This window comes from Balaenoptera acutorostrata, chromosome 19 (assembly GCF_949987535.1).
Source record: "Balaenoptera acutorostrata chromosome 19, mBalAcu1.1, whole genome shotgun sequence".
Classification (NCBI taxonomy): domain Eukaryota; kingdom Metazoa; phylum Chordata; class Mammalia; order Artiodactyla; family Balaenopteridae; genus Balaenoptera; species Balaenoptera acutorostrata.
Window position 1 is genome coordinate 7,535,751 of NC_080082.1, and position 12,068 is coordinate 7,547,818.

At 45.0% G+C, this 12,068-nt stretch overlaps 1 protein-coding gene across 1 annotated transcript in view; it reads left to right on the plus strand.

The window, feature by feature from the left end:
* The window catches only part of LOC103011454 (polycystic kidney disease protein 1-like 2), an 83,315-nt gene that overhangs the window by 13,718 nt on the left and 57,529 nt on the right, over positions 1 to 12,068 (plus strand). The window contains 3 exon segments of the mRNA XM_007198604.2: positions 7,149 to 7,378; positions 9,341 to 9,745; positions 11,924 to 12,001. Coding sequence (XP_007198666.2) covers positions 7,149 to 7,378; positions 9,341 to 9,745; positions 11,924 to 12,001 — 713 coding nt within the window.

The window sequence follows — 12,068 nt, forward strand, 5'->3', positions numbered from 1 at the left end:
ACAGCACGCAGCAACGGGGCCCAAGGGCACCAGACGCTGCATCCTCTAGGGAAGAGTAGCTCCCCAAGCTGATGGCAGCTGAACACAATTCATAACATTTCAAAGTCCTACCTGGGCCTGGAGTAAGCTCCATTCTACCCTGCTGGGTGCCCCAGCTGAAGGGGTGCCCCATCAGTTCCAGATCCTCCTTGGCATCTGGCTCATTTCAGGGAAATCAAGGATCCCCAGGGAAATCAGGGAGGCCCATAAGCACCTCTCCTAACCCTGAAACACCTCTGGTTCTACTCTGTGTGGGCTACAGGTTCTGAATCCAGCCCTGTGGGTGCCTGCCATTCCCAGAAGGCCTGGGTGGGCTGGGGCAACCCGGGGGCCAACCCGGTCCACAGTCCAAATCTGATCCAGTGAGTGCGGGTCTCAAACTCAGAAGTCCTCTGGGGTCTCAGGCGTTGCGCTATGCCGCAAAATAAAATGTGTCCAGAGGCTGGGGTTCTTATCCCAGATATGATGTGAGACCCAGAGACAATCTCTGGGTTTCCATTTCCTTCCCTATCACATTTATATTGATGGCGATCTTAACTGTTTCACAGAATAAAATGAGAAATTATATATGAAGTTGCTTTGGAGAAAAAAAAGGTTTAAGTGATAGAAATACCCATGGCATTATTCTGCAGGTTTCTTCCCGTTTGCTACCATTTCATCAATAAAACAAGAAATGCTAAGTTACACAATCTTTCAGCCCCCAAATTTTATACAGATTGCATTTGGCATAAGTCAAAATTGACTGACTGTAGCCCTGCTAAGTTCTTTAGTTACACAAGGACATTTCAGTAATATACAAATGTAGTTAAAAACTGGAGCAAATGGGACAACATGCAAATATTTGTCCACTCTGGATGGTGAGTCCAAGGTTGTTTATCATATTACTCTCTGGAATTCTCTGTGTGATTAAATGTTTTCATAATCTAAGAGAAACAGCAATAAACAATGCTTTACATTTGCAAACCCTCTGGGCCATTTGCTGTAAGTGAAAGCTACTGCATTTTTTTTTCTCTTTCGAAAGAAATAGATGGTGATACCCTCCACCATCACTCCAAGCCAATAACCCAATTTTGTCTACTTTAAAGATCTGTTAGACCTTGAAACTACCCACTCACCTTCTGCTATCATTTTTATCCACATTGGGAGATATATTTCTGATGCTTTCTTATCAGCACTAGCGGCCTCAGAACTCAGTTTACAATGTGAGAAATGGCATGAATTTTAAGTATACAGAAGTCACATACTTCGTGCAAACGTCACTATGCTTTTTTAAAATGTGTTTGTATGGATGCCTACTTTTGCTTAACTCCTCATTAGGCTAAGAGGTGGATTTTTCAAATCAGACTCCGTCTCCATCCTAGATAAATCACATGAGCTAATGGATAGGATTCAATCTCAAATAGAAACAGCGTAAGAAGTCAAAGGATTTCTGGATTTTCTGGACAGAGCTGAGTCTGGGGGACCTCCCATTAAATTGTATCACATTCATGTCAAGTATCAAAGCAGTGTATACAAATCAGTAAGTGATGGAATTTTGAACTAATTTTTAAACTTTTTATTGAGGCATAAGATATGTATAGAAAACTGCACAAAAAGATACAGCTCAATTAATTTTTATACAATAAACACATCCATGTAACTGGCACCTACATCAAGAAACAAAACATGACCCAGTACCCAGAAATCCTCCACGGGCCGCACACCCACAAGGATACTGATTTCTAACATCATCGATTACTGTGACCTGTGTTTGAAAATTATATAAATAGAATCGTAAAGTATATTTTCTCTTGTGTCTTACTTCTGCTCAGTAAGCATGTTTTTGAGATTCATGCATATTGCTGTGTATAACTGTGATTTCTTTTTTCTCACTGCTGTATAACATTCTGTTGTATGAATATTCCTCAACTTATCCATTCTAGTGTTGATACGCATTGGGGTGGTTTCCCATTTGTACTATTACAACTTGTGCAGCTGTGAACATTCTAGTACATGTCTTTTCATGCACATATGTACACATTTCTGTTGGGTTTATACCCAGGAGTGGAATTCCTGGGTCATAGGATCATTAAATTTAAGTTGTTGTCTCCATTGCTTTCTACTCCAAGCACAGCTTCTCTTTGTTGGCAGCAGTTACTAAACCACTTTGCACTCTTCTCTCTTGGGTGAGATCACTGGGAGACAAATCAAGAAAAATCCATTTCTCTGCTTTTTAGTCCTGGGCAATTTCACTTGGCACCAGAGTTTAGAGAATGGAATAAATTGCTTCTTCCAGACAGATTGCTGAAAAACAGGTAGGATTCAAGGCCATCTTCACATTTCTACCGTTAGTTTTCTTGTTCTGAAATCTACATGGTTTGATATTAATAATGGCCACTCCAACATTCTTTTGATTAGCGTTTGCTGTTACATCTTTCTTCCATCCTTTTACTTTTTTGTTGTTGTTGTTAACTGCTATTGTTTTCTCAAAGTGATTATTTTTAAAAAATTTTTTATTGGAGTATAGTTGCTTTACAATGTTGTATTAGTTTCTACTGTACAGCAAAGTGAATCAGCTATACATATATGTATATCCCCTCTTTTTTGGGTTTCCTTCCCATTTAGGTCATCACAGAGCACTGAGTAGAGTCCCCTGTGCTATACAACCAACCTTTTACTTTTAACCTATCTATATTGTCATATTTAAAGTGGGCATCTTATAGACAGCATACAGTTGAGTCTTGGTTTTTTAAAATCTCATCTGGCATAATAATTGGTATGTTTAGACTGTTTACAATTAATGTAATTATTGATATAGTTAGATTTAGGTCTACTATTTTGTTGTGTTCTGTTTGCACCCTCTGTTTATTTTCCCCCTGTTCCTCTCCTTTCTTCTCCTCTTTTGGATTATTTGCATATTTTCAGCATTCTATTTTAGCTTATCTATTGCCTTTTTTGGTTATTTTTCTTTGTATTACTTTTGAAATAGTTGCCTTGGGGATTACAATATACATATCTAACTTTTCACAGTCTACTTAGAGTTAATATTTTCCACTTCAGGTAAAATGTTACGTGAACTTTTTTACCTAAAAAAAAAAATGTTACGGCCTTACCAGCATATAGTTTCCTTTGCCTGCCATCTTTTATGTTATAATTGTCAATTGTAGGACGTTTACATACATTGAAAAGCCCTTTCAACAGTCATACATTTATTAAAGAACTTAAGAGGAGAAAAATAGGCTACATTTACCAAGATATTTACCTTGTCTTGCACTCTCCCTTCATTCCTGAAGTTTCGAGTTTCCCTCTGATATCATTTCCCTTCAGCTGGAAAAACTTCCTTCAGATTTCCTTTTTCATTTTTTTAAAAAATAAATTTATTGGGCTTCCCTGGTGGCGCAGTGGTTAAGAATCTGCCTGCCAATGCAGGGGACACGGGTTCGAGCCCTGGTCTGGGAAGATCCCACATGCCACGGAGCAACTGAGCCCGTGAGCCACAGCTACTGAGCCTGCGCCTCTGGAGCCTGTGCTCCGCAACAAGAGAGGCCGCGATAGTGAGAGGCCCACGCACTGCGATGAAGAGTGGCCCCCACTTGCCACAACTAGAGAAAGCCCTTGCACAGAAACGAAGACCCAACGCAGCCAAAAATAAATAGATAAATATTTTAAAATTTTTATTTATTTACTTATTTATTTTTGGCTGCGTTGGGTCTTTGTAGCTGTGCACGGGCTTTCTCTAGTTGTGGCGAGCGGGGGCTACTCTTCGTTGCAGTGCACGGGCTTCTCATTGCGGTGGCTTCTCTTGTTGTGGAGCACGGGCTCTAGGCGCATGGGCTTCAGTAGTTGTGGCGTGCAGGCTCAGTAGTTGTGGCTCATGGGCTCTAGAGCACAGGCTCAGTAGTTGTGTCACACGGGCTTAGTTGCTCCACGGCATGTGGGATCTTCCTGGACCAGGGCTCGAACTGCATTGGCAGGCAGATTCTTAACCATTGAGCCACCGGGGAAGCCCAAGCATTTCTTTTAAAGTAGATTTTACAGCAACAAAGTCTCTTACAGAATTTCTTTATTCCTGAGAATGTCTTTATTTTGCTTTAATTCTTGGAAGATATTTTTGCTGGCTATAGAATTATGTGTTGACAGCTCTTTTCTTTCAACACTTTGAAGATGTCATTCACTGTCTCTGACCTCCAGTTTCCAAAGAAATCTACAGTCATTCATATCACTGTTTTCTCTACATGTAGTGTATCATTTTTTTTTCAGACTGATCCCAAGATTTTTTTAATCTTCAATTTTCAGCACTTCACTATATGTGTGGGCAAGGTTTTCTTTCAGGTTTTTTTTGTTTTGTTTTTGTTTGTTTGTTTTTTACATTTGGGGTTTCACAGAACTTCTTGAATCTTTAAATTTATGTGCTTTGTCAAATCTGGAAAGTTTTCAGCCATTATTTCTTCAAATATATTTTTCTACAGCAACCTCTTTCTTCTCTCTGGTGCTCCAATAACACAAATGTTTTACTTTTAGATATTGTTACACAGATTGCTGACATTCTGCTCATTTTTAAATTTTTAATATTTTTTTCTCTATGTTCTTTAGATTGGATAATTTCTCTTGCTCTGTATTCAAGCTCACTGACTTTTTCCTCTGCCATCTCAATTCTGCTATTGCATCCAACCAATGAATCTTTTATTTCAGACGTTGTGTTATTCATTTCTAAAATTTCCATTTGGCTCTTTTTAATAGTTTCTGTTTCTCTGCTGAGAATGTCTAGCTTTCCATTCATTTCAAGAGGGTTTCCTTTTACTTCATGGAGCATAGTTGTAATAGTTGGGTTAAAGTCTTTGATATTTTAATATCTGAGTCACCTCAGGGCTGACATCTACTGATTATGTTTTCCCTTGAAATTTGGCCACATTTTCCTGGTTCTTTGTGTATCAGGCAATTTTGGATTATATTCTGAACATTTTAGGTAGTAGGTTCTGACACTCTGTGTCCTTTTAAAAATACTCTGGAAAATGTTAATTTTTTCTTGTCTGTTTGTTTTGTTTTAGCAGGCAACCAACTGAGTTAGGTTCAGACCACACATTCAGACTTGCCTTCTGTGAGCAGTGGTTCCCATGCCAGTTCAGTTTCCAAAGCCGTCAGGGTCTGTTCCACTCATGTGCCACTCGGGGTGCTGGTTTATGTTGTACTTTAGTCCATGAGGCCTTTGCTATATTTCTTTGGGTCTGTTCTGCACATGCACAATTTCTGGGTGAACTCATGATTCGTGCTGGGCCATACACAGAATTAGGGAATCATCTTCTCTGCATCTCGCCTTTTCAGGACTTTCCCCACAATCTCCAGCTCCCACAGGTCCCTTTCCATGGATCCTCTGGATAGAAAGATCAGTTTTCTCTTAGGGATTTTGGGGTCTGTTTCACCCCACACAGTCTGTGAGGCTCCAAGAGACAGAACAGCCTGGGGTAGGTACACGAGAGAAAAAAAAAACCAACACAAAACAAAAATGGGTATTTCCTCTGTAGTCTCAGACTCACTGGGGCCCTTTTTCTGGTTCTCTGGCTAAACAGAGGTTGTTTCTCTTGGGGATTTTGTTTTCTTTTTCTTTTCTTTAAAAATTAATTAATTTATTTATTTTTGGCTGTGTTGGGTCTTTGTTCCTGTGCAAGGGCTTTCTCTAGTTGCAGCGAGCGGGGGCCACTCTTCATCGCGGTGCGCGGGCCTCTCACTATCGCGGCCTCTCTTGCTGCGGAGCACAGGCTCCAGACGCGCAGGCTCAGTAGTTGTGGCACACAGGCTTAGGTGCTCTGTGGCATGTGGTATCTTCCCGGACCAGGGCTCGAACCCATGTCCCCTGCATTGGCAGGCAGATTCTCAACCACTGTGCCACCAGGGAAGCCCCCGATTTTGTTTTCTTTACTCACTGTACAGTACCATGACCCAGACTACCCTCGGGACAAAGTCAAGAGATAAAGGAGATTAAACAAACAAACAAACAAAACCACACACACACAAAAAAACCCAGAAAGAAAACAGGAAACTCCCGTCTTTATGGATGATTCTTAAAGTTTTGACTTTCACCCGCAATCTGCCTACTGTTTTTTACTTTTCAGAGTCCTTGGTTAGTTTCTTTTTGTGTTCTGCCCAGGTTTCTAGTTGTAATTAATGGAAGAAATAGGCTATAGTGGGCTAACTCCATCTTGGCCGGCACCAAGAATCAGGTTACTGTTCTCCAAGCTTTTTCATGACTGTATCCATTGGTAAACTATTCCTTAATCCCTCACTATGTGCTAGGCTCTGTGCTAGATGCCAGGTATAAAGGGAGAACTAGACAGACACTGTCTGCGCTGACAGCCCCACATGGAAGAATGACAGTGAATAAGCGAGCACAAAAGGGGTGAGTGTCACCTAGGAGAAGCAGCAAAGCTATGGCGGTTATAAAGGGAATCTAAGAAGCTGCCCCTGAGGAGGTAAGGTTTAAGCTGAGAACTGAAGGGAGAGCGAGAGTATGAGCAAAGGGATGGGCAAGAGGCTTCCCTGTAAAGAGCGCACACTTACGGGCCTTGGGGTGGGGAAGGAGTGATATGTTCTATGGACTGGAGAGAGGTCTGAGCTACCGGTATGGTTACAGAAGGGGAGTGTGGCAGGAGCTGAGGAGGAGGACAGGAGGGGAGGTCACATGAATCTTTTGGGGCCATTTGAGAGATTTTAAATTAGTCCCCTCGGGAAAATGAGAAGCAAAACATACTCACAATTTTGATATGTTTGGACTCATCCCATTTTACAAATGGGGAAAACAAGGCTCAGAAAGGTAGGCTGGGGCATAGTATTTTACAGATGAAGCAAGAAGGCCCAGAGAGGGGGTGTATATGAGCCACAGAGGGAGAAAATGGCAGACAACGGACTTGCAGCCAAGTATTCGACTCCCTAGTTAGTCAGAGCTATTTCTTCCATTTCTCACCTGCTCCAGGAGTCTCAGTGTAACCTTCACAAACACGGAGAGCGTGGCTTGGTCGTGTACCATCTTTTTCTTCATTGTTTTTTACCTTTGCAGAGCGGGGGAGATGTGTGCACACATGTGAATGCGCGTGTGTGAGCCCAACACTGGTAACGTTTCTGACCGTTGTTGGCAGTTTGTCCAGCAGTGTTTTCCACCAGTTCACAGCCCCTGGGGAATTCACTGTGTTTGTCTAGTGTACAACCAGTGAGTGGAACGTGATAGCTCAGAAGCAAGTGACGATGTGGGACAAGATGGAGATGCTCTGTGAGACTGGGTGTTCTGGCCTCTCCACATCAGGAACCAGCCCCCTCTGCTGGGCAGTCTTCAGGGACCCTCTGCGGATTCAGGTGGAGCTTGATGGAGGTGAGTCTGCAGAAATGGTCAAGGTCAAGGCAACCTTGATTTGCCCCCGATCTATCCATCCAGCTCCCAGGCTTCAATAAATACTAACAGCAATCACTTACGGAGTTAGTTTCTTAGCCCTTCATTTATTTAGCACCTAGTGTATACCAGGAACTGGTCTAAGTGCTTTATATAGTAGCCCACCCAATACATTTTATGGAGGAAGAAATGGAAGGAAGGTTGAGAAATTTGGCCGAAGTCACAAGGCTAGTAAGCTAGTGAGAGCAACCAGCCTTCTGAAGACCATTTGCACGCCCCTAGTCCCATCACAAGACTTGGACTTCCAAGCCATTCCCTGCTGGGGGAATGTGAATCTCAGCACAGCCAGCACTGACCAGCTTGACACAATCACGTTGCCCCCAGTTAGGGCTGATAATCAACTGCAGCAGCTGCTATGGCTGGTGTCCATGCTGATTGCTCACAGTTTCTCTTCTGATTGGTCACAGAGGCCCTTCTGATTGGCCATCATGTCCATTTTGATTGGTCAAGGTATCCATTCTGCTTTGTCATGGCATCTATTCTGATTGGTCATAGCAATATTTCTCACTGGTCACAACGTCCATTCTAATTGGTCACAGCATCCATTCGGATTGGTCACAGTGTCCATTCTGATTTATCAGAACATCATTCTACTTAGCTGGTGCCCATGCAGTTTCAGTTGTTAAATATTTTGAATATCACCCCTTCTGTCAATAGAGACTCTCCCATCCTCACCGAAGGCAGTATCTTTCCTCAAGGCACAGGTCCAGTCTGAGATCTGGACAGAGGCCTGTTGATATAAACTGAGTGGCACAGAGCTGTGGAGGTGAGGACATGTCTCAGTCCAACCTCTTACCACCCGGAGCCTCTCTCAGAGTGGTAACTTCATGGATCTATAACGGGACTTTAAACACAGTGCTTGGGGCTCCTTTCTGTTCTGGTGTGCTTGTTGGCTGAAGATGGCTTGCTAGGTGCACCTGGAAAAACTTAAGATAATCTTTTTTCATTCTACAAATACAACTGAGTGACTACTCTTTGTCAGGTATGGGGGGAGGCAGCAATAAACGTGCAAGTCAGGGCTCCTGTTCTCAGAGGGCTTACATCAACACCATCAGCAGCAACAGGATCACTCAAACAGGAAATATACTAGCTTGGTTTCTATTGGAAAGAATCTTAATTTAGTGGTTTAAATCATATTTTTTAAGAGTCAACCACAATATTTAGCATCCAGTTAGGATAACCAGCCCCAGTCTGTAAGGGAGCCCCATCTTAATGTGAACAGGCTGAGCTCTCTCGTTGGGCAGGGTTTCAGGCAGTTAGCCGTGGAGATGGAAAGGGCTTCACTGCTTCGGCTTAAGACAAGACTGGAGGCTAATTCTCATGCATAAAAACCAGCCACACCCTTAAGAGATGCTACCTTTTGAGCCTTCCTTGCCACAAGGATATCTCTAGCAACAAAATGTTCTGATGTTTTTACTACAAACTTTTAAGTTTATGGTAACACATGCATAGTATAAATAATTAGAGGGACTTCCCTGGTGTCCAGTGGTTAAGACTCCGTGCTCCCTAGCAGGGGGCCCGGGTTTGATCCCTCATCAGGGAACTAGATCCTGCATGCTGCAACTAAGAACCCGCACGTGGCAATGAAGATCCTGTGTGCTGCAATTAAGACCCGGCGCAGCCAAATAAATAAAATTAAAATTAAATAAAATAATTAGAATATGCAGGTGAGCAGAGAGGGCCCTGAAAGAAAAATCACTCATGAACCCAATACTCAGAGATAATCCGTTTTAATATTTGGGTGGGGAGGATATATCCTTACATATGTCTTTATATCCATATCTATGTCTATACGTGGACTCTGACTTCACAACTGGAGTCTGAACTATCTCAGTATCATCTACTGCATGACTGACATTCTTAAATGCGTCTTACTCCACCTAGGAGCAGGGGTGACTTACACTGTGCTGTGAGGTAACACACGCCTGGCTGAGTTCACCACGCAGAGGGGCCCGCTCCCCTACAGGCTGACCCTGGATGGAGCAGCCCAGCAACGGATGGGCCCAGGGCTGCACCACTTGGAGATCCGAGCCACCAGCAACACCACCACCTCTGCCCCCTCCAGAAACATCACCATCCACTTCGTGGAGCTCCTGTCAGGCCTGCAGGCCTCCTGGGCTTCTGGCAACTTGGAGCTTGGACAGGACCTACTGGTCAATGTCTCGGCGGCTCACGGCATCCCAGAGAGGCTGACCTTTGAGGTGGCAGGACTCAATGCAACCTTCTCCCATGAGAAAGAGAGCCTTGGGGGGCCAATTTGGACTTACCACGTGGCAGTTCCGCTTGAAGGTACTTGGAGTTTGCGGCTCCCCTTCCAAACCTCCCTCCTCTTCCCTTCCTGACTTGGTGTCCAGGGTTCTGCCAGCCAGTTTTTCAGTGTGTCCTAGACAAAAAGATGGTTCACAGCATCCAGCCTGGGTCACAAAATAAGGAAGAGACAGATATTACCTGCAGTTATAGAACTTATGGTCATAGGGATTCTCAGCTTTGGCACTTCTGACATTTGGGACCAGATAACTCTTTGCTGCGGGGACCGTCCTGTCCTCTGTAGGATGTTTAGCAGCATCCCTGGCCTCGACCCGCTAGGTGCCAGTAGCCCCAGCCCCCACGTCATGACAACTACAGATGTCTCCAGACGTTGCCAACTGTGCCCTGGGGAGCAAAATCACCCCCACTGAGAATCACTGGAGGAGAGCAGGAGTACTTGGATTTCTTCCATCATTTCTAGAGGAGGATGTGTTTCGGGAAGCTGCAGTCCACGCCCTGCGGGGGAGAGGTAGGTAAAAACTAAGGGGTGGGAGAGAGAGGAACAAGAGAGGAGGTGTCAGGAGGCCGGCTGGAATAGAGACAGGGCAGCAGACTGGCTGGCACCAGCCAGGGCAGGAGGCCACAGCTGACGTGCATTTAATCTGGAAAGAACAGAGCGTCTCTGAGGGCAGTGGGGTGAGGTCAGCGGGCAGGAATGTGATGAAGGTGGCAGAGTCTCCAGCCCACCCAGGTCCGCTACCCTGGACCTCAGAGGTGTGTGAGAAAGGGGGTAATGATGTGCAGGTATGGGCTACCATGCCCTCAGCAAGGGATGTGGCAAAAGAGATGGCAGAAGGAACGACAGAGTCAAGAAGAGAAACACTGCAATTTTGCCAGGTACCAAAGGTACAGTTTGGAACAGGAAGAATCTGGAAATGAAATGGAATGACAATGGAAAATATAATACAGAGGCTGTAATTCAAATGCAAATTAATTTTTGTCTCCTATAAAAGCTACTTGGTAGGAGATAAGAGATAAAATCTCCATACACCCTGTGACTTTGGGGCTCACTCTTAGATGATAAGCAGTCTTCTCCTCCCCATGAGAAAAACAGACTGGATGCCTCCGGGGATGAAGGGAGTGAGGGGAGAAGGAACGGGATCCAGGTAGGACAGGAAGGTCCTCACTTGGTGGCGCTGGCCTTGCTCTCACCGCCCAGCAGACGTTTGCAGCCGCCTCTCGTAGGAGCTTCTATGGGCTCTTGAGGTTCCCTGCTGGGCCCCTGGGACCACAGCTCCTGGGGTGGGGGTGGTGCCTCTCCTTAGAGGCCACGTCGGCTCAGCTGGTGCTTCTCCTGTCACCAACAGGGTCCCTTTCTCTGTTCTCCTCATCCTTTCTACCCTCTGCAGCACCTCCCCTCTCCAAGGCTAACATCTGGTCCATAGAAAATTCTCACCCAGTCCTCGGCTGCTTCCGGCCGAATGTAGTCATTTCCCAAATGCAGAAATGCTGCCTTTCCTCTCTCCCCTTCCCTTTCCCTCCATCCGTCATAGATCATTCCTAGGGCATGAGGAAGGAACCTGTCCACGGGGGTTCCCAGAGAACACACACCCAGCTCACCAAGGGCCCTCTCTGAAGACCTTCCCTCCAGGCTGGAGAAGAGAAGAAGGTAGCACCCGCCACCTCTGCCCCATGGGGGAGGCAGGGGCGCGGGGATACTCACGTAGCAGCGGCTCTCTCCAAGTCTTCTGACAAACCCTCCTCTCCCCTCCCACTCTCTCAACCCTGTTAAAACCATGTCGTGGGCCTCCTCCTGCTGGAATCTCCTCTCTCATTGGGCAAATGAGCACCTGCTCATCCTCTGAACTTCAGCTCTAGCCCCTGCCCCACCTCATTAACCATTTCTTTCTCCCCCAGGGTAGAAGCAGACCCCCAACCCCATGCCCACACTGCCTCCCATGCCGATTCCCACCTTGCAGTGTCCCACACGCCTACTAGACCATAAGGCTTTGAGGACAAGGACCATGCTTCATTCATCTCTGTGTCCCCAGAGCCTTGCACCGTGCCTGGCACACATCAGGGATACATTACATTCTTCGATGATCAAAGAGTCAGATACTGCCATCAGAGGACTGGAGAAGCACAGCCTGGGAGAACTGTCTCAGAGCAAGTTAAACAATTTATTACAATGCCCATAGTTCTCCACCCTCTGCATTGCAGGCACCTTTCTGGTCACTGTGCTGGTGAGGAACACCTTCTCAAACTTGAGTTTGAAAATTGGAAGCATCACTGTCACAGGTAAGAATTTTCTGCAAGGGGGTATAAAACTTGTGACCAGGAGTTTAGGGCATTGCACTTCCTCGGG